This window comes from Bufo gargarizans, chromosome 9 (genome assembly GCF_014858855.1).
Source record: "Bufo gargarizans isolate SCDJY-AF-19 chromosome 9, ASM1485885v1, whole genome shotgun sequence".
In the NCBI taxonomy this organism is placed as follows: domain Eukaryota; kingdom Metazoa; phylum Chordata; class Amphibia; order Anura; family Bufonidae; genus Bufo; species Bufo gargarizans.
The window spans coordinates 11,379,894-11,407,170 of NC_058088.1; the positions used below are offsets into that span (position 1 = coordinate 11,379,894).

The window sequence follows — 27,277 nt, forward strand, 5'->3', positions numbered from 1 at the left end:
TGCCTGGGTGCTGGGCCTAAATATATGCCAATGGACTGTTGCAGTGGTGGCTGACGTGAAGCCTCATTCTCTGCTATGACATGCAGACTAATTCTCTGCTGACATGAAGACAGATTCTCTGTTACGGGACCTCCCTCCTCTGCCTGGGTGCTGGGCCTAAATATATGCCAATGGACTGTTGCAGTGGTGGCTGACGTGAAGCCTCATTCTCTGCTATGACATGCAGACTAATTCTCTGCTGACATGAAGCCAGATTGTCTGTTACGGGACCTCCCTCCTCTGCCTGTGTGCTGGGCCTAAATATATGCCAATGGACTGTTGCAGTGGTGGGTGACGTGAAGCCTGATTCTCTGCTATGACATGCAGACTGATTCTCTGCTGACATGAAGCCAGATTCTCTGTTACGGGACCTCTCTGCTCTGCCTGTGTGCTAGGCCTAAATATATGCCAATGGACTGTTGCAGTGGTGGGTGACGTGAAGCCTCATTCTCTGCTATGACATGCAGACTGATTCTCTGCTGACATGAAGCCAGATTGTCTGTTACGGGACCTCCCTCCTCTGCCTGGGTGCTGGGCCTAAATATATGCCAATGGACTGTTGCAGTGGTGGGTGACGTGAAGCCTGATTCTCTGCTATGACATGCAGACTGATTCTCTGCTGACATGAAGCCAGATTGTCTGTTACGGGACCTCTCTCCTCTGCCTGTGTGTGTGCTGGGCCTAAATATATGCCAATGGACTGTTGCAGTGGTGGCTGACGTGAAGCCTCATTCTCTGCTATGACATGCAGACTAATTCTCTGCTGACATGAAGCCAGATTGTCTGTTACGGGACCTCTCTCCTCTGCCTGGGTGCCGGGGCCTAAATATCTGAGAATGGACTGTTCCAGTGGTGGGTGACGGGAAGCCAGATTCTCTGCTATGGAACCTCTCTCCAATTGATTTTGGTTAATTTTTATTTATTTAATTTTTATTTTTATTCATTTCCCTATCCACATTTGTTTGCAGGGGATTTACCTACATGTTGCTGCCTTTTGCAGCCCTCTAGCTCTTTCCTGGGCTGTTTTACAGCCTTTTTAGTGCCGAAAAGTTCGGGTCCCCATTGACTTCAATGGGGTTCGGGTTCGGGACGAACCCGAACATTTCCGGGATGTTCGGCCGAACTTCTCGAACCCGAACATCCAGGTGTTCGCTCAACTCTACTTATGAACATAATGACTAGATTAGTTCAGTCATTCTGGAATTGATTATATAACGACATATTATGAGTATAGTACAATATGCTATAGATTGCATCTTCTGTTGTATATTATGTTGTATAACTATATAGAAACTATACTTAATACTATATGGCTATATTGTATCGTATACTACCTGGTTGGGATGGACTTTAAGAGTAATTTTGTCTGTGGGAGGTAAAAGAGAAAATGGTGTTAGTGAACATCTCATTACAACAAAAGATCATTTACATTAAATGTGAAAGGAAGGAGGTGAGTGTGGGATATATGATGTCCAAAAAGGACTCCAGAGGAGTGCCGTCCAACCCAAGTGCTTCAAGACTATGGAACTGTGAGACGGGTGATACCACGAAACAACGCTCTGCTGGTGGGATCGTGGTTCTGACAAAGATCTCCTGAATAGACGGCTCCTGTTCCCTGCCTGCTTTACAACTAGAGCTCCTTGTTTGAAGACGCACCGGTCTTTACCTATGCGCATCACGAGCGAGTTTTGTGAGTATATCGCATGCACCTGATGCGATAGGTGTTCAGTACATACTACACCATAGTGCGTTTTTTTTGTTGTTGCTACTTTTAGGTTTCCATGCAACCGTTGAGAATTTATTATTGATTGTGGTCCATCTAACTGAAGATTTTTCCGATTAAAAGAAAAGAGAGAAAATAAACATCTAAAGAATCTTCTCTTGCAGTGCAATCCTTTTTCCTTATGACCACAATTACAATATACACTCACCTAAAGAATTATTAGGAACACCTGTTCTATTTCTCATTAATGCGATTATCTAGTCAACCAATCACATGGCAGTTGCTTCAATGCATGTAGGGTTGTGGTCCTGGTCAAGACAATCTCCTGAACTCCAAACTGAATGTCAGAATGGGAAAGAAAGGGGATTTAAGCAATTTTGAGCGGGGCATGGTTGTTGGTGCCAGACGGGCCGGTCTGAGTATTTCACAATCTGCTCAGTTACTGGGATTTTCATGCACAACCATTTCTAGGGTTGACAAAGAATGGTGTGAAAAGGGAAAAACATCCAGTATGCGGCCGTCCTGTGGGCGAAAATGCCTTGTTGATGCTAGAGGTCAGAGGAGAATGGGCCGACTGATTCAAGCTGATAGAAGAGCAACGTTGACTGAAATAACCACTCGTTACAACCGAGGTATGCAGCAAAGCAATTGTGAAGCCACAATACGCACAACCTTGAGGCGGATGGGCTACAACAGCAGAAGACCCCACCGGGTACCACTCATCTCCACTACAAATCGGAAAAAGAGGCTACAATTTGCACGAGCTCACCAAAATTGGACTGTTGAAGACTGGAAAAATGGTTTCTTGAACATGACAATGAGTTCACTGTACTAAAATGGCCCCACAGTCACCAGATCTCAACTCAATAGAGCATCTTTGGGATGTGGTGGAACGGGAGCTTCGTGCCCTGGATGTGCATCCCTCAAATCTCTATCAACTGCAAGATGCTATCCTATCAATATGGGCCGACATTTCTAAAGAAAGCTATCAGCACCTTGTTGAATCAATGCCACGTAGAATTAAGGCAGTTCTGAAGGCAAAAGGGGGTCCAACACCGTATTAGTAAGGTGTTCCTAATAATTCTTTAGGTGAGTGTATATATTTGTGTATACCTTCGTTAGCAATCCAATTATGGGCAATCAAATAATACTAACGAATTGGTAGATCACATGGGACATAGGGGTGTTGTTCCATTTATTTATTTTGATAACTACCACCATATATATGATTTAATCTCTTTATTAATGACCACAGAATCTCCATTTTTAGGGGGGGGCGGCTTTCTTTTCTACATTCCAGTACTTTCTGCAACTTTTTATGATTGTCTTTGATATTTATTCTAATAAAGATATAATGTTTGTACTTTTATGTGTGGTTTTGTGTATACATCTCCACACTATGTCACCTTGCCACTCTGTGGTATCCTGATGCTGCTGCTGCTGCTGCCATCTCCACACTATAACATTGCCACTCTGTGGTATCCTCCTGATGCTGCTGCTGTCGCCACCTCCATACTCAGTCATTGTGCCACTCGGTGGCCTCCTCATACTGCTGCCACCTCCAGACCCTGTCATTGGGCCACTCGGTGACCTCCTCATACTGCTTCCACCTCCAGACCCTGTCATTGGGCCACTCGGTGACCTCCTCATACTGCTTCCACCTCCAGACCCTGTCATTGGGCCACTCGGTGCCCTCATCATGCTGTTTCCACCTCACCACTATGTCATAGGTCCACTCTGTGGGCTTCTCATGCTGTTCACACCCTCCCCACTTCATGACCTGGCCACTATTTTGCCTATCGGCCTGGCTGACATCATAATTTATTTGACCTTTCTTCTGATCTGTCAGAAGGAAGGAAAAATGAGACACACGACGAATCCTGTCTGTGTAGCAGCTGTAAGGCCTGTATGGTGGATCATTGTTTTGACGGATCAGAGCCATAGTTACCGCAAGGAGAACTCACCTGTCCACCCAAAATGTGGAGAGGCTGATCTTTGTCAAGGTGAATCAGGCAAAGATAAACCAGGAATTTCACCCACCCGTGCCTGATGCATCTGATTAGATCATCCATGCCGCCTCACCCAAACCTTGAAAAAAGAGACTGGTTTCTTCTGGCATCCTGCCTCAGCTACTACACTGATGCTGCCAACTGCCTGATGCCACACACCTGATGCCAAGTGCTCCTTCTTTCACCCACTTTCATCAGCGGTTACTGGTATTACCACTCACTGTCCCTCTCTGTCCCCGGGTCACTTTGTGGTCTCCCGATGCTGCTTCTGCCATCTCCACACTATGTCACCTTGCCACTCTGTGGTATTCTCCTGATGCTGCTGCTGCCGCCACCTCCAGACTTGGTCATTGTGCCACTCAGTGGCCTCCTCATACTGCCGCCACCTCCAGACTCTGTCATTGTGTCACTCGGTGGCCTCCTCATACTGCCACTACCTCCAGACTCTGTCGTTGTGCCACTCGGTGGCCTCCTCATACTGCTGACAACTCCAGGCTCTGTCATTGTGCCACTCGGATGGCTCCTCATACTGCTGCCACCTCCAGACTCTGTCACTGTGCCACTTGGTGGTATTCTCCTGATGCTGCTGCTGCCACCACCACCAGTCTCTGTCGATGTGCCACTTGGTGGCCTCCTCATACTGCCGCCACCTCCAGACTGTGTCAATGTGCCACTCGGTTGCCTTCTCCTGATGCTGCTTTCACCACACCACTGTGTCATAGGTCCACTCTATGTACTTCTCATGCTGTTCCCACCCTTCCCACTTCATGACTGGTCCACTGTTTTGGCTTTCGGCCTGGCCGACATCATCATTTATTTGACACTTCTTCTGATCTGTCAAAAGGAAGGGAAAATGAGATGCACAACAGATCCTGTCTGTGTAGCAGCTGTAAGGCCTGTATGACATGGTCCCATCAGAATTGACTTATGATTTGGTAGCCAAAAGCAGGAGTGGGTACAAAACACAGAAGAAATGCAAATATCCCATTCACATGTCACCTCTGTTTTGGATCCACTCCTGTTTTTTGGGGCATTAGCAATACTGATGGAGTACTGACCAAATGCTGACCGTGTGAAGGCGTATGCTCCATAGTCAGGATCCAATTTTTTGGGGTTATTGTTCTGACGGATCAGAGGAAGGACAAAATAGTCAGTGACGTCAACACAAACTTACTGCTGACACCCTCTCCACTCTGTCCGGGAGGCTCTACTTGTATAAGCGTTTAATAGAACAGGTTCCGTAGACATCTATGTGGAATCAGCTGACGACGGTGTAAAAGGAGTGCGCTTCTTCTTAACGCTAACATCGACCTGTAAGGCTGAGTTCATACTTGAGGTATTTGGTCAGTTTTGGCCCCGTGAGTGCCCAAGTGAGTGAAGTGTGCAGTGATTCTAAGAGCGATGCCTGTCATCTGCATGTCATACTGACTCACAGTAATATTTCACTACCACAGCAGACTCCCTATGCGTGTTACTGCAAGGCACAGTGTTCTACACCGCTATAAAGGCACTCTGCAGCCCGGAACTAACCGTTTTTTTTACGTAAGTCGCCTCGAATACATTCGGATCGAAGCAAATCTTTTCGAAAAATTTGGCGAACTGGCAGAGTAAAATTTTTTAGAAATTCACTCATCTCTAATCACTGCACTTCTGGTGCCTAGAAGGGGCAGAACTGATCAATTCAGCAGCACTCTATACATGGGGAGTCCGAGAGCTGCCAGGATGGATTAGGTGGAGGATGATATAATACTGTAGTTTCCAGGAAGTCAGCTACACAGGAGAGACAGACCTCTTATTGATGCAGAACTGCATCCTCTGGACTAGTCCTGAGACTGGTGTTATGTTTCCCTGTCATGGAGGAATAAACCACCATTTCGATTCGACTTGTTTGGATTGCTTCTTCTTAGATACATAGAAACACATAGTTTATCCACCTATATATTCCATAATCTAATTTCAATCTATAAAACTATGTATCTATTTATTCACTCAATCCCTTAGGCTACTTTCACACTTGCGGCAGAGTGATCCGGCAATCTGCAAGCAAACGGACAGCATTTGTAGACGCGGATCCGTCTCACAAATTCATTGCAAGAATGGATCCGTCTGTCCGTTTGTCATACGGACAAACTGATCCGTTTCTATTATTATTTTTTTTCAAATTTTTTGCGCAGACCGGTAGGATGGATCCGGCATTCCGGTATTTTTAATGCCAGATCCAACACTAATAAATTCCTATGGAAAAGAAATGACAGATCCGGCATTCAGGCAAGTGTTCAGTTTTTTTGGGCCGGAGATAAAACCGTAGCATGCTGCGGTATTATCTCCGTGCTGAAAAGTCAAAAAGACTGAACTGAAGACGTCCTGATGCATCCTGGACGGATTACTCTCCATTTAGAAAGCATAGGGATAATCCTGATCAGTTCTTTTTCGGTATTGAGCCCCTAGGACGGAACTCAATGCCGGAAAAGAAAAACGCTAGTGTGAAAGTACCCTTACTCTTCTCTTTTATAACCCTGTGAGCGGGATGATAACTTCTACATTGTTCTCAACCATGTGATATATGTCATTATTCATTAGATACATCTCCACCTGTAGTTATATACAACTCTTAATAGCTGTATCCGAGATATTGCCCCGTAGGGACACACCCTGGTAATATAGATTTATTTGGTAAGAGGCTGGGCATCATAAAACACATCCCAGGGAGAAGTTAAACACAATTGGGAAAACATATTTGTCACAGTCCAAAGACTGAAAGAGCAAGAAGCTTGGAGACCTTCCGGATGCAGATGAAAGGAGTTGTCTCTGTTATCTTCTTTATCTTCCTCAGAAGCCACCTTGGTAAGAAATCTCTGAAGAGCATCAACGGGACGGGCATTGCCGGGTATATCTACTGGCAGAGTGTAGACGAATATCCTACTCCCTGTGCTGGACCTAGTAAAGATAGGGTATTGTGTTTTTAGTATAGGCTGAGATAAAGAGAAAATCTGGCTTGGGGCTGAATATTGAGTCTCGAGATGAGGTTTAGACTAGGCCTGGTAGATGACACTGCTGTGTGCACTGTGCTGTGTATACATGTCATGGTGTAGTAGTGTGAGGAGGAGATGACACTACTGTGTGCACTGTGCTGTGTATACATGTCATGGTGTAGTAGTGTGAGGAGGAGATGACACTGCTGTGTGCACTGTGCTGTGTATACATGTCATGGTGTAGTAGTGTGAGGAGGAGATGACACTGCTGTGTGCACTGTGCTGTGTATACATGTCATGGTGTAGTAGTGTGAGGAGGAGATGACGCTGCTGTGTGCACTGTGCTGTGTATACATGTCATGGTGTAGTAGTGTGAGGGGTAGATGACACTGCTGTGTGCACTGTGCTGTGTATACATGTCATGGTGTAGTAGTGTGAGGAGGAGATGACACTGCTGTGTGCACTGTGCTGTGTATACATGTCATGGTGTAGTAGTGTGAGGAGGAGATGACACTGCTGTGTGCACTGTGCTGTGTATACATGTCATGGTGTAGTAGTGTGAGGAGGAGATGACACTGCTGTGTGCACTGTGCTGTGTATACATGTCATGGTGTAGTAGTGTGAGGAGGAGATGACACTGCTGTGTGCACTGGGCTGTGTATACATGTCATGGTGTAGTAGTGTGAGGGAGAGATGACACTGCTGTGTGCACTGTGCTGTGTATACATATCATGGTGTAGTACTGTGAGGAGAAGATGACGCTGCTGTGTGCGCTGTGCTGTGTATACATGTCATGGTGTAGTAGTGTGAGGAGGAGATGACACTGCTGTGTGCGCTGTGCTGTGTATACATGCCATGGTGTAGTAGTGTGAGGAGGAGATGATACTGCTGTGTGCACTGGGCTGTGTATACATGTCATGGTGTAGTAGTGTGAGGAGGAGATGACACTGCTGTGTGCACTGTGCTGTGTATACATGTCATGGTGTAGTAGTGTGAGGATTTGATGACACTGCTGTGTGCACTGTGCTGTGTATACATGTCATGGTGTAGTAGTGTAAGGGGGAGATGACACTGCTGTGTGCACTGTGCTGTGTATACATGTCATGGTGTAGTAGTGTGAGGAGGAGATGACGCTGCTGTGTGCACTGTGCTGTGTGTACATGTCATGGTGTAGTAGTGTGAGGATTTGATGACACTGCTGTGTGCACTGTGCTGTGTATACATGTCATGGTGTAGTAGTGTGAAGGAGGAGATGACACTGCTGTGTGCACTGTGCTGTGTATACATGTCATGGTGTAGTAGTGTGAGGAGGAGATGACACTGCTGTGTGCACTGTGCTGTGTATACATGTCATGGTGTAGTAGTGTGAGGAGGAGATGACACTGCTGTGTGCACTGTGCTGTGTATACATGTCATGGTGTAGTAGTGTGAGGAGGAGATGACACTGCTGTGTGCACTGTGCTGTGTATACATGTCATGGTGTAGTAGTGTGAGGAGGAGATGACACTGCTGTGTGCACTGTGCTGTGTATACATGTCATGGTGTAGTAGTGTGAGGAGGAGATGACACTGCTGTGTGCACTGTGCTGTGTATACATGTCATGGTGTAGTAGTGTGAGGAGGAGATGACACTGCTGTGTGCACTGTGCTGTGTATACATGTCATGGTGTAGTAGTGTGAGGAGGAGATGACACTGCTGTGTGCACTGTGCTGTGTATACATGTCATGGTGTAGTAGTGTGAGGAGGAGATGACACTGCTGTGTGCACTGTGCTGTGTATACATGTCATGGTGTAGTAGTGTGAGGAGGAGATGACACTGCTGTGTGCACTGTGCTGTGTATACATGTCATGGTGTAGTAGTGTGAGGAGGAGATGACACTGCTGTGTGCACTGTGCTGTGTATACATGTCATGGTGTAGTAGTGTGAGGGGGAGATGACACTGCTGTGTGCACTGTGCTGTGTATACATGTCATGGTGTAGTAGTGTGAGGAGGAGATGACACTGCTGTGTGCACTGTGCTGTGTATACATGTCATGGTGTAGTAGTGTGAGGAGGAGATGACACTGCTGTGTGCACTGTGCTGTGTATACATGTCATGGTGTAGTAGTGTGAGGAGGAGATGACACTGCTGTGTGCACTGTGCTGTGTATACATGTCATGGTGTAGTAGTGTGAGGAGGAGATGACACTGCTGTGTGCACTGTGCTGTGTATACATGTCATGGTGTAGTAGTGTGAGGAGGAGATGACGCTGCTGTGTGCACTGTGCTGTGTATACATGTCATGGTGTAGTAGTGTGAGGGGGAGATGACGCTGCTGTGTGCACTGTGCTGTGTATACATGTCATGGTGTAGTAGTGTGAGGAGGAGATGACACTGCTGTGTGCACTGTGCTGTGTATACATGTCATGGTGTAGTAGTGTGAGGAGGAGATGACACTGCTGTGTGCACTGTGCTGTGTATACATGTCATGGTGTAGTAGTGTGAGGAGGAGATGACACTGCTGTGTGCACTGTGCTGTGTATACATGTCATGGTGTAGTAGTGTGAGGAGGAGATGACACTGCTGTGTGCACTGTGCTGTGTATACATGTCATGGTGTAGTAGTGTGAGGAGGAGATGACAACTGCTGTGTGCACTGTGCTGTGTATACATGTCATGGTGTAGTAGTGTGAGGAGGAGATGACACTGCTGTGTGCACTGTGCTGTGTATACATGTCATGGTGTAGTAGTGTGAGGAGGAGATGACACTGCTGTGTGCCCTGTGCTGTGTATACATGTCATGGTGTAGTAGTGTGAGGAGGAGATGACACTGCTGTGTGCACTGTGCTGTGTATACATGTCATGGTGTAGTAGTGTGAGGAGGAGATGACACTGCTGTGTGCCCTGTGCTGTGTATACATGTCATGGTGTAGTAGTGTGAGGAGGAGATGACACTGCTGTGTGCGCTGTGCTGTGTATACATGTCATGGTGTAGTAGTGTGAGGAAGGAGATGACACTGCTGTGTGCCCTGTGCTGTGTATACATGTCATGGTGTAGTAGTGTGAGGAGGAGATGACACTGCTGTGTGCACTGTGCTGTGTATACATGTCATGGTGTAGTAGTGTGAGGAGGAGATGACACTGCTGTGTGCACTGTGCTGTGTATACATGTCATGGTGTAGTAGTGTGAGGAGGAGATGACACTGCTGTGTGCACTGTGCTGTGTATACATGTCATGGTGTAGTAGTGTGAGGAGGAGATGACACTGCTGTGTGCACTGTGCTGTGTATACATGTCATGGTGTAGTAGTGTGAGGAGGAGATGACACTGCTGTGTGCCTGTGCTGTGTATACATGTCATGGTGTAGTAGTGTGAGGAGGAGATGACACTGCTGTGTGCACTGTGCTGTGTATACATGTCATGGTGTAGTAGTGTGAGGAGGAGATGACACTGCTGTGTGCACTGTGCTGTGTATACATGTCATGGTGTAGTAGTGTGAGGAGGAGATGACACTGCTGTGTGCACTGTGCTGTGTATACATGTCATGGTGTAGTAGTGTGAGGAGGAGATGACACTGCTGTGTGCACTGTGCTGTGTATACATGTCATGGTGTAGTAGTGTGAGGAGGAGATGACACTGCTGTGTGCACTGTGCTGTGTATACATGTCATGGTGTAGTAGTGTGAGGAGGAGATGACACTGCTGTGTGCACTGTGCTGTGTATACATGTCATGGTGTAGTAGTGTGAGGAGGAGATGACACTGCTGTGTGCACTGTGCTGTGTATACATGTCATGGTGTAGTAGTGTGAGGAGGAGATGACACTGCTGTGTGCACTGTGCTGTGTATACATGTCATGGTGTAGTAGTGTGAGGAGGAGATGACACTGCTGTGTGCACTGTGCTGTGTATACATGTCATGGTGTAGTAGTGTGAGGAGGAGATGACACTGCTGTGTGCACTGTGCTGTGTATACATGTCATGGTGTAGTAGTGTGAGGAGGAGATGACACTGCTGTGTGTCACTGTGCTGTGTATACATGTCATGGTGTAGTAGTGTGAGGAGGAGATGACACTGCTGTGTGCACTGTACTGTGTATACATGTCATGGTGTAGTAGTGTGAGGAGGAGATGACACTGCTGTGTGCACTGTGCTGTGTATACATGTCATGGTGTAGTAGTGTGAGGAGGAGATGACACTGCTGTGTGCACTGTGCTGTGTATACATGTCATGGTGTAGTAGTGTGAGGAGGAGATGACACTGCTGTGTGCACTGTGCTGTGTATACATGTCATGGTGTAGTAGTGTGAGGGGGAGATGACACTGCTGTGTGCACTGTGCTGTGTATACATGTCATGGTGTAGTAGTGTGAGGAGGAGATGACACTGCTGTGTGCACTGTGCTGTGTATACATGTCATGGTGTAGTAGTGTGAGGAGGAGATGACACTGCTGTGTGCACTGTGCTGTGTATACATGTCATGGTGTAGTAGTGTGAGGAGGAGATGACACTGCTGTGTGCACTGTGCTGTGTATACATGTCATGGTGTAGTAGTGTGAGGAGGAGATGACACTGCTGTGTGCACTGTGCTGTGTATACATGTCATGGTGTAGTAGTGTGAGGAGGAGATGACACTGCTGTGTGCACTGTGCTGTGTATACATGTCATGGTGTAGTAGTGTGAGGGGGAGATGACACTGCTGTGTGCACTGTGCTGTGTATACATGTCATGGTGTAGTAGTGTGAGGGGGAGATGACGCTGCTGTGTGCACTGTGCTGTGTATACATGTCATGGTGTAGTAGTGTGAGGAGGAGATGACACTGCTGTGTGCACTGTGCTGTGTATACATGTCATGGTGTAGTAGTGTGAGGGGGAGATGACACTGCTGTGTGCACTGTGCTGTGTATATATGTCATGGTGTAGTAGTGTGAGGAGGAGATGACACTGCTGTGTGCACTGTGCTGTGTATACATATCATGGTGTAGTAATGTGAGGAGGAGATGACACTGCTGTGTGCACTGTGCTGTGTATACATATCATGGTGTAGTAGTGTGAGGAGGAGATGACACTGCTGTGTGCACTGTGCTGTGTATACATGCCATGGTGTAGTAGTGTGAGGGGGAGATGACACTGCTGTGTGCACTGTGCTGTGTATACATGTCATGGTGTAGTAATGTGAGGAGGAGATGACACTGCTGTGTGCACTGTGCTGTGTATACATGTCATGGTGTAGTAGTGTGAGGAGATGACACTGCTGTGTGCACTGTGCTGTGTATACATGTCATGGTGTAGTAGTGTGAGGAGGAGATGACACTGCTGTGTGCACTGTGCTGTGTATATTTGTCATGGTGTAGTAGTGTGAGGAGGAGATGACACTGCTGTGTGCACTGTGCTGTGTATACATGTCATGGTGTAGTAGTGTGAGGAGGAGATGACACTGCTGTGTGCACTGTGCTGTGTATACATGTCATGGTGTAGTAGTGTGAGGAGGAGATGACACTGCTGTGTGCACTGTGCTGTGTATACTTGTCATGGTGTAGTAGTGTGAGGAGGAGATGACACTGCTGTGTGCACTGTGCTGTGTATACATGTCATGGTGTAGTAGTGTGAGGGGGAGATGACACTGCTGTGTGCACTGTGCTGTGTATATTTGTCATGGTGTAGTAGTGTGAGGAGGAGATGACACTGCTGTGTGCACTGTGCTGTGTATACATGTCATGCTGTAGTAGTGTGAGGAGGAGATGACACTGCTGTGTGCACTGTGCTGTGTATACATGTCATGGTTGTAGTTAGTGTGAGGGGGAGATGACGCTGCTGTGTGCACTGTGCTGTGTATACCTGTCATGGTGTAGTAGTGTGAGGAGGAGATGACACTGCTGTGTGCACTGTGCTGTGTATACTTGTCATGGTGTAGTAGTGTGAGGAGGAGATGACATAGCCGTGTGCACTGTGCTGTGTATACATGTCATGGTGTAGTAGTGTGAGGAGGAGATGACACTGCTGTGTGCACTGTGCTGTGTATACTGTCATGGTGTAGTAGTGTGAGGAGGAGATGACACTGCTGTGTGCACTGTGCTGTGTATAGGTTAGCCATGTATCAATGTAGAGGGTGGATTTGAAGGGTTTTGAGTGGGTTTTGAAGAGTTTTGAATGGGAGTCTGCAGAGAAGCAGAAAAGGATATTGCCGTAGTCTATGGAGACGATGAGGACAGGTACAACCATTTTTGTTGACTTGAGGTTCAGGAAAGAGTAGTTTTGAGAAATGTTTTTGAGATGGAAATGGCAGGAGGTGGTAAAGACTTGGATATGAGACTGGAGCCAGAGCAGTTATCCCAAGGCAGTGAATCTTTGAGATTGGGGAGTAGAGCCAACTGTGGCTGATAGTTTTTATTGGGGTGAGTGGGGTGGTGGTAATAGGAAGAATGACTTTTTTATTGTGTATGTGACGTTATTAGAAGCAGGAGGAGAAGGCCAACGGTAGATAGCAGAGAGGTAACATCTTGGGCAGAAAGGTACTTTTAATCATCTTAGAGATGCTACTGAAAGCTATAGGACTATATGAGTTGTTCCAAGCTAAAGGTATGGATGGAGAACAGTGGACTTTCTAGGTTGCAAAAAGAGGGCAGGATGAGGAGGTGGTGTGCAAGACACTAAATGTTGGGTTGGTGAGGTATGAGGAGCTCCTGGAGAGGGACAGGCCAGTGATACTAAGGGCGTAGAGAATTTGTAAAGGATGGAAGACCAACCCCAAAACATTCTTCAAATACATAAATTCAAAAAACCCAAGGTCAGAACATGTCAGGCCACTAAATTATGGTTAATAGGGTGTTGGTCACTGGGGATCAAGAAAAGGCAGAGCTTCTAAATGTTTTTTTTAGCTCTGTATATACAAAAGAAGAAAGGACATCTCATGAGGGTGGTGTCACTGGTGTAAATTCCTCACATACTGTAACTTACTTAACTGACTGACTGTAGACATGGTCCTTATTATGCTAAATGAAAATGAAAGTGAACTAGGCCCCGGGTCCGGATGGATTACACCCTAGAGTTCTAAAGGAGCTCAGTTCGGTTTTTGCTTTGCCTCTGTTCATAATATTTACAGATTCTTTAATGACAGGCGAATGTGGTGCCAATTTTCCAAAGGGGTGCTAGGTCTTCACCAGGAAATTATAGACCAGTAAGAACTGAATTTGTTTAGCCTTGAAAAAAGACGTCTAAGGGGGACATGATTAACCTGTACAAATGTATAAATGGACCATACAAAAAATATTGAGGGAAGCCATTCTGTGTTAAACCCCCTCGAAAAACAAGGGGCCACTCCCTACGCCTGGAGGAAAAAATATTCAGTCATAAAAGGCTAAAAGCATTCTTTACAGTAAGGGCTGTGAACCTCTGGAATAGCCACCGGAGCCGGTCACAGCAAATACTGGAGATGGCTTCAAAAAAGATTTAGACTTTTTAATTTAAAATAACATTGAGGCTTATGACAATGTATATAAATCTTGTTTTACACACCCTTTACCTTTGGCCCAACCCCTTTTTAAAAAGAATATGGACATTGATCCAGGGATTTGTTCCGTGGATCATTATAGGTTGGACTTTTGTCTTTTCCCAACCTTATCAACTATACAACTACAGTGTATGTAAGTGGCCAAAGGTGACGTGTATCAGCACAAAAATAAAAAATACATTTTCCGCTCTGCGGTGCAGTAAACTGTAGTAAAGGCTTTTGTGGGGTGTATTAATTTCCTTTTTATTTTTTTGATCTAACAGTATGTCAGACAGAAAAGTGCCAGGCCCTGCACAGGGGAGTTGCAGAGGCCTAAATGTTTCTGGCGGAGTCAGAGGTCGCAGCAGAGTAAGGAGCCATGGCAGCAGGGGTCACTTCGAGAGGCCTGAGCTTCGAGTCTCGGCTAGCAGTCGTGTCGTGACCAGCAACCCAGCAGTTCTTTTGTGGTTGACTCGATCTTCGATTTCATCGCAAGTGACATCAGACACCCCCAGCTAAGAGTCAGTGGGTTCATCAGACACAACCTTTAGTTGGAGTAGGCCCTGCACCCTCACCTGTCCTCAACCTTCCTCTGTCCTTTTCAGTTCCCAGAGCCACAGAAGTATTGTATGCTGTGGGATCAGCTCCACTATACAGTGAAGACGAGGTACTAGAGGACAGCCAACAGCTACTGCCCTGCCAAGATCTGGAGGAGACATCCGTCGCTTCCTCCGCTAGGCGGGCAAGTAGTGATGAGGAGAGTGGCATGGGAGCTGGTGTTGCGAGTGGTCAAGCTCATGATGCAGAGACCGTTGAGGAGGACATCAGTGACGTGCAGACAGTACTCGATAATAATGATGATGTAGCTGATCGCACTTGGGAGACGGGTGATGAAGGGGCTTCATCATCATCAGGAGAAGAGGGTGGCAGCTTGCCCGTGAGCCAGCAAGTCGCTAGAATGGCCAGGAGTCAGCAGGGTGGCAGCAGTGGGAGTTCAGGAGCCAAACGTGCCACGTGTAGACCACCTGTTTCGCGGGAGCCTACCTGCCCGGGAAGTAGCGGTGCAGGGGTTCACAGAGGCAGCAGCAGTAGCATTCAGTCAGTGCTAAGTGTTGGTGGTAAAACCACCTATTTGGCGGTGTGGCAGTTTTTTCTTAAGCTGCCAGAGGAGGTGAACGTGGCCATATGTAGAATCTGTGGGCAGAAGGTGAAGCATGGCCAGGGTGCCATTGTTGGCACTACGGCCCTGCGTCAACATATGCAGCGTCGCCATACAGTGGCCTGGGAGAACCGTGGCTCTGATGTGGTGGTCCAGCCTGCTGCAGCAACCTCTGCATCACCCAGTGTCACACACCCTTTCAGGCAGTCAAGGCTCCACCACCTCAGCCAAAGGGAGCTGTCTGTCATTCCCATCTTCTGCTGGTCCAGATGCTCCTGTTCCTCCTCCTCATACTCCTCGTCACTCATTCCGTTAGCAATCGATCACCGAAGCGATTCCCAAGAGACAACAGTATGCGTGCACTCATCCAACGGCACAGAATCGAAATGTGCTCCTGGCCGCTGGTCCTGCAGTTCCTCCCTTTTCAAGTGGTGGACTCTGCGCCTTTCAGAGAACTGATGGTTTGTGCCGAGCTGAGGTGGAGAGTCCCAAGCTGTCATTTCTTTGCCAAAAAGGCAGTACCAACCCTGCATAAATATGTAGAACAGAAGGTGGGCCAGTCCTTGAGCCTGTTGGTGTCTGCCAAAGTGCACGGCAGAGCCGGCATGTGGAGCTGTAACTACGGTCAAGAACAGTACATGTCCTTTACGGCCCACTGGATGAATGTGGTTCCTGCACAGCCACACCAGCAACTTGGCCAGGTGACGCCACTTGCGCCACACCGTTGGTCCAGCGACAAGGTCCGCCTCTACCTCCTCATCCTCCACCGTGTCCTCAGCCTCCACTGCAGGGACAATTCACAGTGCCCCTCCAGCATACCAAATCTGCAGGGCACGGCGGTGTCACGCTGTTCTGCACCTTGTTCCCCTGGGCGAACGAAGTTGCACAGGGGAGAAACTGCTCCAGGTCATCCATCAAGAAATCGAATCCTGGTTTTCTCTGCGACAACTCTAAATCGTAACCATGGTGACCGACAACCGGAAGTACATGGTGTCGGCACAGTGTCAAGGAGGGCTCAGCCATGCACCTGCATGGCACACGTGTTCAATCTGGTTATCAAGCGTTTCCTGAAGTCTTCCACCCATCTGCAAGACATCATAAAAATGGCCAGGAAACTTTGCATGCACTTCAGCCACTCGTACACCGTAAAGCCAACCCTCCTTGAGCTGTAGCAGCAGAACAGCATCCCCCAACATAGGCTGATATGCGACGTTTCCACCAGTTGGAATTCCACCCTCCATATGTTGGACCGACTGTACGAACAGAGAAAGGCCATAAACTATTACCTGATGATTCAAGCGGACAGGAGTACTCCCCTGTGTAACTTCGATGTCAGCCAGTGGCAGCTCATGCGTGACACCTGTCGTTTCCTCAGGCCCTTTGAGAATGCCACGTTATTTGTCAGTCGCCAGGACTACGGGATGAACAACGTCATTCCACTGCTTCATGTCCTGGAACAGATGCTGCTAAATATGGCTGGTCAGGGGACTGGGGATGTGGCGCCTAGATCTCATGGCCACATGAGCCCTGTGGGGGCTGAACTGGAGGAAGAGAAGGAGGACATTGGAACACAAGCAATGTGTAGTGAAATGGTTGGTTTTTCTACACAGGTGACAGGAGAGGTGGAGCAGAAACCGCCGGAGGAGCAAGAGGGAGATGAGGAAGACGAGGCAGATGACCCCTACACAACATGGCAGTATGCAGTGGAGATGGAGGCAGGGAGTCCCTCCGAGTTCCTTGCGCAAATGGCCTGCTGCATGCTCACTTGCTTGGGTAGTGACAGCCGAATTGTCACTATTCGGCAGAAGGATGACTTCTGGCTCTCCACCTTGTTGGGCATTCGCTACCGGTCCAGAATGGGGGCATTTTTTACACCCACTGAGAGGGAGGACAAACTGAACTACTACAGAGACATCCTATGTAGTCAGTTGACTGCTGCTTATCTGCGCCATCGTCCATCCTCTCGCAGGTCTGACCTGGAGGGCCCTCTGCATTCACGTTCCACTGCCATGGCTGCTGGGGAGAGGTGGGATGGCAGGAGCAGTACCAGCTCCATCAGCAGCAGCCTGAATCTAGAGTCGCTGATGAGCAGCTTTCTTCACCCGCATAGTGAAGAAACTACTCACCAGCAGCAGCATCTAGACCTGGAGCAGAACCTAAACCAGCAGATGTTGGCATACTTGGAGTGCACCCTGCCAGCCATTATTGAAGATCCGCTGGACTACTGGGCAGCCAAACTGGATTTGGGGCCGCCGAGTTTGCCCTGGAAAATCTATCCTGCCCGGCCAGTAGTGTGGCATCAGAGAGGGTGTTTAGTGCGGCGGGGGCAATAGTTACCCCAAGAAGAACTCTTCTGTCCACCCAAAATGTGGAGAAACTGACCTTTGTCAAGATGAATCAGGCGTGGATCAGGATTTCCACCCACCAATTTCTGATGCATCAGACTAGATCATCCATGCTGCCACACCAACACTTTGACAAAAGAGACCGGTTTCTTCTGTCTCCCTGCCTCAGCTACTATTCTGATGCTGCCACCCGCCTGATGCCACACATCTGATGCCAAGTGCTCCTTCTTTCACCCACCATCTTCAGCTGCTACTGGTATTGCCACCCACCTCCACACTATGTCACCTTGCCACTCTATGGCCTCCTGATGCTGCCGCCCCCTCCAGACTCTGTCAATGTGCCACTCTGTGGTCTTCTCATGCTGCTTCCACCTCACCACTATGTCATAGGGCCACTCTGTGTACTTCTCATGCTGTTCCCAACGCCACACTTCATGACTGGGCCACTATTTAGCCTTTTTGGCTTGGCTGACATCATCATTTATTTAACCCGTCTTCTGATCTGTCAGAAGGAAGGAAAAATGAGACGCACAACAGATCCTGTCTGTGTAGCGGCTGTAAGGCCTGTATGGTCCCATCAGAATTGGCTTATGATTTCGTAGCCAAAAGCAGGAGTGGGTACAAAACACAGAAGACATGCAAATATTCCATTTACGTGTCATCTCGGTTTTGGATCCACTCCTGTTTTTTTGGGCATTAGCAATACTGATGAATTACTGACCAAATGCTGACCGAGTGAAGGCGGATGCTCCACAGACAGGATCAGTTTTTTTGGGTTATTGTTCTGACGGATCAGAGGAAGGGCAAAATAATCAGTGACGTCAACACAAACTTACTACTGACACCCTCTCCACTCTGTTGGGGGGCTCTACTTGTATAAGCGTTTAATGGAACAGGTTCTGTACACATCTAAAAAATTTGGCGAACCGGCAAATTTTTATTTTTTTCTCATTTGCTCAGCTCTATTCACTTCCTCTTTGTCGGATCCATCTCCTACTTTTTAAAAAAAAACAAGGTGTAAATCCAGCTCATGTATCCCTCATGTCCGTATTTAGGTTCTGAGTAGGGATGATTGAATCGACTTCGGATGAAACATCCAAAGTCGATTCACATAAAACTTTGTTCTAATACTTTACAGAGCAAGCGCTTCGTACAGTATTAGAATGTATTGGCCCTGATGAGCCGAAGTTATTGCTTTGCGAAGTCTCGTGAGACTTCGGGCAATAACTTCATAAATGAATTTGAACTGTAAAAAAACTATTTCCCGAACTCGGGTTTCGGTTCCAAGGTACCACTTGGAAAAGAACCGGAGTTCGGGAAATGGTTTTTACAGTACAAGTTAATTTATGAAGTTATTGCCCGAAGCAATAACTTCGGCTCATCAGAGCCAATGCATTCTAATACTGTACGGAGCGTTCGCTCTGTAAAGTATTAGAACAAAGTTTTATGCGAATCGACTTTGGATGTTTCATCCGAAGTCGATTCACTCATCCCTAGTTCTAAGTGTTGCCTGCAGTCTTAGCAATAGCATGCAGAAGATTTTCATGTTTTCCACAATCGCCATTCTGTGTTTTTCAGGCACCCAACTGGAATGTCATACTTGTGATTTTCCTTGTATAATGAAGTCAAACACTACTTGCCAAGCTCAAGAGGTCTGTGTGACAAAGGCGGGGGCATTCGGTAAGTAGAAAAAAATTCTATTAAAGCCCTAAAATAGCCAGAAAGTAATGGGTCACTGAAGAAATTGCCCTTGATTTGGACCCTATAGCCGGTCGTGGAGTTCCCAGTCATTAGGGGAGTCCATAGTTTCCCACAACTGAATGCCAAATCATGGGACATTTTATTCAGTGACCAGAAGTGTAAGTTGAAGCTTCCGAACTCCAATGCAAAATCTGTGATCGGACCTCTCACGTGCAGGGGCGTAACTACCATAGTGGCAGACAATGTGACTGCTATGGGGCCCAGTTGGGATCATCCCCTCTGCTACCGGGGGTGTAAACTTGGTCTGGACCCTCTAAAGGAACAACTTTTAGCAAATGAAGCAGTGTACAAAATGGCCAAAGGGTCATTGAAAGGGGTTTAGGCAGAAACCCTTCTGTCCTGTGTGGAGGACCTGGTTTGGTCCTTGCTATGGGGCCCTTACTTCTCTATGTACGCCACTGCTCACATGCTATTTATAATACTGATGTCTGCTCATGTGTCAAAGTGGTTTTTGGGCACTCTCAAAGACTAAGGCCACAAGGCAACAGCTACCTCTGCTTTCCTTATAGTTACACCCCTGAGCCTGCCCACCTCCCATGTGGGAACAATTCCACAAACTTTCAATTGAGATGCAGTTCTTCAAAAGGACCATCTCCTTTGTGAGACATGAGTGTTGAAAGGTACAGTTGGAGGAGGAGATAAACTGCTGCAAGTTACCTACAGCAGCGTTACCTACAGCAGCAAAAGATCATCATTGCCCTCCCTTTTTAGGCCAGCCCGACATGGTAACTTTTTTACATGTAGTGATCAACAAAGTAAATCTGCATAAACCCCTACCTCTTTTGTGGAACGGTCCTGAAAAATTCAGGACTGTTGGAAGATCTGGTTGAAAATGAAATAAAATGCAGACAGTTACTTCCAGCAGCAAAGGATCCTTATTGCCCTCTACTTCCAGCCCAGCCGGACATGGTCACTATTTCACACATGGTGATCAACACATATCACCTATGAAACAAAAATGCCCCTTAAGTAAAGTAATACATGTATATATAATAAATCACACCCCCCATCCAAGAGCAACAGGCATATATAGAAATAAGGGGACACACTGGGGATGCAAACAGTTTTGCATAAACTATACTCTATCAATATAGTAATATCGATATACACCTACAAACAGAAAGCCATTTATAATTTATTTACTAGTTGCAGGAAAACCCCAGATCAACACATCATAAAATCTGTCCTCTTCCTGCCTAGCACTGTCCCTACCTAAATGCACAATCCGCCCTAAACGGTGGCCCACAACTGGATGGTTGTCCTTTCCTAAATAAGTGCCCAAATCAAGAAAGGGAACGCAGGGAGACAAAGTAACAGATGACTAATGACAGAATAGTACAGTGAACAAAAAACCCACCATGCCAAGGCCAATACCAGGAGAGTCCAAAACAGAATCAGAACCAATAGCACAAACAGGGGTAGCCAGAGATCAAAACCAGGACATCACGTCAAATCCAAGGGGACAAACATAAGTCGGAGTCAGGGTAGAAGCCAAGGTCAGGAATCCAGTAGCAACTTCACAGAAAACAGTAGACAGAACAAAAAACCTACCATGCCAAGGTCAATACCAGGAGAGTCCAAACCAAATCAGAACCAGTAGCGTAAACCAGGGGTAGCCAGAGATCAAAACCAGGAGATCACGTCAAATCCAAGGGGTCAAACATAAGTCAGGGTCAAGTCAGGATACACGCCGAGGTCAGGAATCAAGTAACAACTTTAAAAAAAATACTAAATGCTAGCGTGGTAATCCAGAAGAAAAGACCAATCACAGTCAACCTGTGGCAAGCCTTTCTATATAGGCCGCGCTTCCAGGTCATGTGACGTCAGTACAGCCAGCGAGCACTGACTCTGATCGGTCAGTGCTCCCTCTCTGGGATACCAGCCCCGTCCCCTAACAACAAGATGCCGGCGGTGCTGCAGGGAAGCTCAGCGCCAGCACAGGGACATAGCAGAAGCATTCCCTGAAAAAGCAAGAAGTGAAACGCGCATCGCGGTGTGGGGCCTCACTGATCGGTATTACTGGTATACTGTTACATTGTATCCACACTTCTGCATGCCATGATGTGTTGATTTGGGGTTATCCTGCGACTGGTAAGTAACCCATAAATGGCTTTCTGTATGTAGGAGTATATCGACGTTACTATATTGATAGGGTCAGTGTCGGACTGGGGTACTTAGGGCCCACCAGTGTAACTGATTTGGGGGGCTCACCTTAGGGCTCTTGCACACAAACTTATTTTTTTTCCATGTCTGTACCGTTCTCTTCACGTCAATGGGGCGGCAAAACAAAAAAAAAATGACTGTGTGCATTCCGTGACTGTATGTCCGCATGGCCGTTCTGCAAAATGATAGAACATGTCCTATTATTGTCCACATTACAGACAGGATAGAACTGTTCTATAAGAGGCCTACTGTTCTGTTCCGCATAATGTGGAATGCACACACCCGCTATCCATGTTTTGCGAAACCGCAATTTGCAAACTGCAAAACATCCAACAGCCGTGTTCATGAGCCCTTACAGTGATAACAGAAATATTACAGATGAAGTATGATGGCGGACACTCACAGCACAATGCACAAACATACATGTGACAGAATTTACACATATATGGATATCCTGCACTGAAGTCAGTCAGAGACAAGACGCACGCAGCGCACACCGATCACTCATTGGACACATGTGGCACACAAGACACCTATACATGGCTCACATGCCACTGATGCATATGTCACATTATGCACATACACCACTGATACATAGATCATACATAGCACACACTAATCACACATAGGAAACACGCAATGCACACACCAAGACATTTATGCCTAACCCTATTAAGTGTAGCACATGTAAAGGGTTTCTCTCACTTCAGCAGTTGGCATTTATCATGAAGAGAAAGTTAATACAAGGCACTTACTAATGTATTGTGATTGTCTATATTGACTCTTTTCCATCACACTATACACAGCACGTATCCGTGGTTACGACCACCGTGTAATCCAGCAGCAGTGGCCGTGCTCCACCACCAGTATCTCTTTACATGGCAGCAGTGATGCCTGTAAATACGGAATATCATCACTGCCGCCATGTAAACCATACTTGTCAATACTGGAGAATGTGACGCACTGTGCAGAATTTTTCGGGCATAAGTCCAACCCCCTTTGCAGGACACAACCTTGAACAAAGCCCAAGCAAAGGTGCTAGAGGAGCAACGTGAGCAAAGGGCACAAACGGAGGGTCATAACTGAAGCAGAGGCATTAGGGTCACCTGAGGAAGGGTAATAGTGGGGATTATGGAGCAGGGGTATTAAGGAGGCAACTGGAAAAGAGGCAATATTAGGGGTGCATTTAGAGTGGGGGCATTGGGGGGCATCTAGAGCTGGGGCACTTATGGGGGTGCACCTAAAGCAGAGGCATTGGGCAGGGACCTAGGGCAGAGCCCCCCCCCAATGCCACTCTGAACTCTGCAGAGAGCAGCACACATTCAGAGATCTGTGTCTGCTATAAACTAATCCCCTATTTCCCCCTTACAGTCTCCTACAGCTCACTACTGTCACACACCTGAGAAATCAGCCCAGCACCGCAGAGGAGTCCTTCTCTCCAGCAGCCACAGTTTCCTGACAGCAGGGAGGGCAGGAGGATGGCCAGACATGTTCTCTCCTCCTTTACTGCCAGCAGCCCCAGAAGTCTAGAAGATACTGCGGGGCCTCTTGTACAATGTACACCAGTAGGAAGCTGCATCACTGTGCGATACTGCCACCTAGTGGTTACAATAATTATCTCTCCTGAGAAAGGAGAAATAATTACTCCTCCATCTTATCTCGGGCGCAGGAAACTGGGGGCCCACCGAGGAATCCCCCGCCTCCCCGGTGGGCCAGTCCGAGCCTGGATAGGGTATAGTTATAGATACCGCCAGTGTGTCCCCGTATAGCTAAATACGCCTGCTGCTGCTAATCCTTTTTTATTCTTGATTTTGTATAAGTTTTGAATTAATAAAATGTTACAATTTTAGGAATATATTTCCAGTGTACTTGGATGGTGATGGTGATCTACACATTATATCCTCCTGATGTTCTGTTTCTCTTCTTCTGCAGCTGGTTTTCCATGTCATAAACGAGGATGTACGAACAGCGCGGTGTGTGACACGGAGACCACGGAGGTTATTATGGGTACCCCCATCACAGTTATGAATCAATGCTGTAAAACTAACCTGTGCAACTCTGCGGTTCACCTGGAGGTCCCTACTTTCTCCATCCTGGCAGTGTGCATATCCAAACTGTGCTAAATGGGTGGATGGCTGACACCTGCGCGGCACCTGCTCTGTTGTCGGGATGTTTTCTTGTCTCTTTAAATCGCATTTATGTAAATAACCCTCTAACAGCACCAAATATTTTTCTTAGATAACGTCTACAGGTTGACTCTCAATAAAATAATATTTTTATCCTATGACCATTGTTTTCATGTGATTTTTACCTTTTTATATAGTTGTGACATACAGGTGAATCCCAATAAATTAGAATATCATCGAAAGGTTAATTGAAAGTGATGAACGCTTGCCAATGACACATATTGTTTCCTTGGAATCAATTCGTTCATCCCTATAATAGATCTATAGCTCCATCTGGTGGTGAAGGGCAGAACTTCCCGTAACACATGCAAGTTAATGCATATTCCAAGTAGATCTGCAGTGGAAAGCAGAAAGAAAAAAAAAAGTTTAATTCCATTTTGACTGTTTATTGGCATATTTATATGGTAATTAATTACAATAGTGGCTCCAGGGGGTGGACTGGGAACTTAAAATGGCCCTGGAAAAAATACTTGCTCTCAGGTCACAGTACAGCCCGGCGGGAAGAAGACCAGGGAGGGTAAATTACACTGTCAAGTGGCAGCGCCGTCCAGAGCTGGAGAGGTAAGTTTATTTTTTTATTTTTTAACGTCTGATTTGAGGTCTGATTGGGGGTTCGATCTGAAGATGTGCAGGCTGGGGGGTGTCTGATTGGATGCTGGGGATAGAGGCTGGAGGTCTGATCTGAGGTCAATGGAGGATGGGGAGGATCTGAGCTGAGGGTGGGGAGTCTGATGGGGGTCTGATCTGAGGCTGGGGGGTCTGATGGGAGGCTGATCTGAGGCTGGGGGGGTCTGATGGGAGGCTGATTTGAGGCTGATGGTGGTGGGGGGCAGATCTGAGGTGGAGAAAAGGACTAAAGCAGGGACAGTTGCGAAGGCAGAGTTAGGGAAAGTAGAAGCTGGGTGAACCTCTCTCTGGAGCCCCCTGGGATAAGCTTGGCTGCCTTTAATGCCAAATAAAGAAATAAAGAACTAAATATATAATTTTCTTAACAAATTAGAATTCTATGTTTGGTCAAAATGACGCCTGTACAATCTGTAATATACAGTGTTGGACTGGGATACCTAGGGCCCCCCAGTGTAACTGATTCTGGGGGCCCACCTTAGGGCTCCTGCACTCAAACATTTTTTTTTCCATGTCTGTACCATTTTTTTTTGTGGCCTGTATGTGAAACCATTCACTTTAATGGGGCTGCAAAAAACGGAAAGGACTCCATGTGCATTCTGTGTCTGTATGTCCGCATGGGCGTTACACAAAATGATAGAACATGTCCTATTATTGTCCACATTACAGACAGGATAGGACGGTTCTATTAGAGGCCGCTGTTCTGTTCCGCATAATGTGGAATGCACACACCCGGTATCCGTGTTTTGCGGACCGCAAATCGCCCAACAATCGTGTTCATGAGCCCTTACAGTGATAACAGAAATATTACAGATGAAGTATGATGGCGGACACTCACAGCAAAATGCACAAACATACATGTGGCAGAACTTAGTCACACTTGCAGTAGGAGGGTCCGGCGAAGGAACAGCCTGCCGCATCCGTGCTAACGCTAGCCCACCGTGCCGCCAGAAGTCCGCTGTAGTTTTTGTCTGACCGCATCTCGGCATGTTTGCCGTGCTGCGGCCGGCCCTCCGGACCTCCCCCATTATAGTGAATGGGGCCGGAGCGGACCTCTGGCGGCACGGTGGGCTAGCGTAAGCACGGATCTGGCAGGCTGATCCCCCACTGGAATAGCCTGCCGGACCCTGCGACCGCAAGTGTGACAGTAGCCTTACACACATATGGATATCCTGCTCTTAAGTCAGTCAGAAACAAGACACATGCAGTTCCTATCACACATCGGAAACACGCAATGCACGCAGCAATATATTTATGCCTAACCCTATAAAGTGTAGCACACATAAAGGGGCGGCCTCACTTCAGCAATTGGCATTTATTATGTAGAGAAAGTTAATACAAGGCACTTACTAATGTATTGTGATTCTCCATATTGGCTCTCTTCATCACATTATACACAGCACGTATCCGTGGTTACGACCACCGTGTAATCCAGCAGCGGTGGCCGTGCTTGCACACTATAGGTAAAGGTGTTGGCCTATGCGCACTTCCAGCCTTTCCCTAGAGTGTGTAAGCACGGCCACCACTGCTGGATTACACGGTGGTAATAACCACGGATACGTGCTGTGTATAATGTGATGGAAAGGAGGCAATATGGATAATAACAATACATTAGTAAGTGGCTTGTATTAACTTTCTCTACATGATAAATCTGACTTACTGAAGTTAGACAACCCCTTTAAGACCACGTTCCCTTGATCATGGGGGTCCCAGCAGTCAGACCCCCACCAATCAGACACTTATCACCTGTAGTGTCATAGCTGTTTCACCTTTTCACATTCCCTATCCTTACAGGTGTGTAAAGAAAATCTGGCCCAAAATATGTCAAACTAAAATAGAAATGCTTCCAGTGGTCCCAAAGAGAATAAATGGAGCAGCAGGGCGTATGTGTGGCCTGTCACACCATCAACAAGGGGGAACAGGACGCGTTCCTGGGATCAGTGGGGGTCGCAGAATCGGAACCCACTAATCATATAGTTATGTCCTATGGTGTGGAGAGGATAACTTAAAACCTGGACAACCCCTTTAAATCCTCCACCACCAGTATCTCTTTACATGGCAGCAGTGATGCCTGTAAATACGGAATATCATCACTGCCGCCATGTAAACCATACGTGTCAATACTGGAGAATGTGACGCACTGTGCAGAATTTTTCGGGCATAAGTCCAACCCTCTTTGCAGGTCAAAACCTTGAATAAAGCCCAAGCAAAGGCGCTAGAGGAGCATCGTGAGCAAAGGGCACAAACGGAGGGTCATAACTAGAGATGAGCGAATCAAATCCCACGAAATGGAATTCGACCCGAATTTCAGGATAAATTCGATTCGCCTGGAAGCCGAATTTCCTCGTGCTTCATGTCAGCTAATGGATTTAACCTGAAATAGTATAAAAAACAAAAAAATTCTAACTTCTTCTATTTGCTCGTGACGGGCCGCCAGCCTCCATCTTGCTTGAAGATATCTGCCGAAATCCGGTGCGTCGCGAGATTACATCATCATGCCGGCGTGATGACATAATCTCACGCTGCACAGGATTGCGGCCGAGATCTTCAATCAAGATGGCGGCGGCCGGCCCGTTGCAAGCAAATGGAGGCAGTAAGTTTGATTTTAAAAAAAAATGTTATTGTTAATTTTACACCTTTTACATATATGAACGCGGCATCTGAGGGGTACAATGACGGGGGGCGGCGTTATCGCAGCTCCCTGCCATTGCACCTGCTACTTACAAAAAAAAGTGCTTTGTCACGAAGCAAATGTTTTTGTGAAATTCAGCGAATCTGCCAAATCGAACTTTTAAGAAATTCGGTCATCTCTAGTCATAACTGAAGCAGAGAT

The 27,277-nt window shown here is 47.0% G+C and overlaps 1 protein-coding gene across 6 annotated transcripts in view; it reads left to right on the forward strand.

Moving 5' to 3' along the window:
- Positions 1–23,919, forward strand: part of LOC122919904 (CD59 glycoprotein-like) — a 129,535-nt gene extending 105,616 nt beyond the window's left edge. For 2 of the 6 annotated variants that reach the window (XR_006386836.1, XM_044269088.1), the window contains exons 2-3: positions 19,289–19,390; positions 23,567–23,919. Coding sequence is in view for 2 of the 6 variants with exons in the window: in XM_044269088.1 (XP_044125023.1) it covers positions 19,289–19,390; positions 23,567–23,757 (293 nt within the window). In the remaining 4 variants the exon portion in view is untranslated. Of the gene's footprint in view, positions 1–6,455; positions 6,616–14,490; positions 14,576–14,669; positions 14,732–19,288; positions 19,391–23,566 lie in introns of those variants that run through there. The other 4 variants (XR_006386833.1, XM_044269087.1, XR_006386834.1 and 1 more) reach the window with 4 other exon arrangements.
- The last annotated feature ends 3,358 nt before the right edge of the window (positions 23,920–27,277 follow it).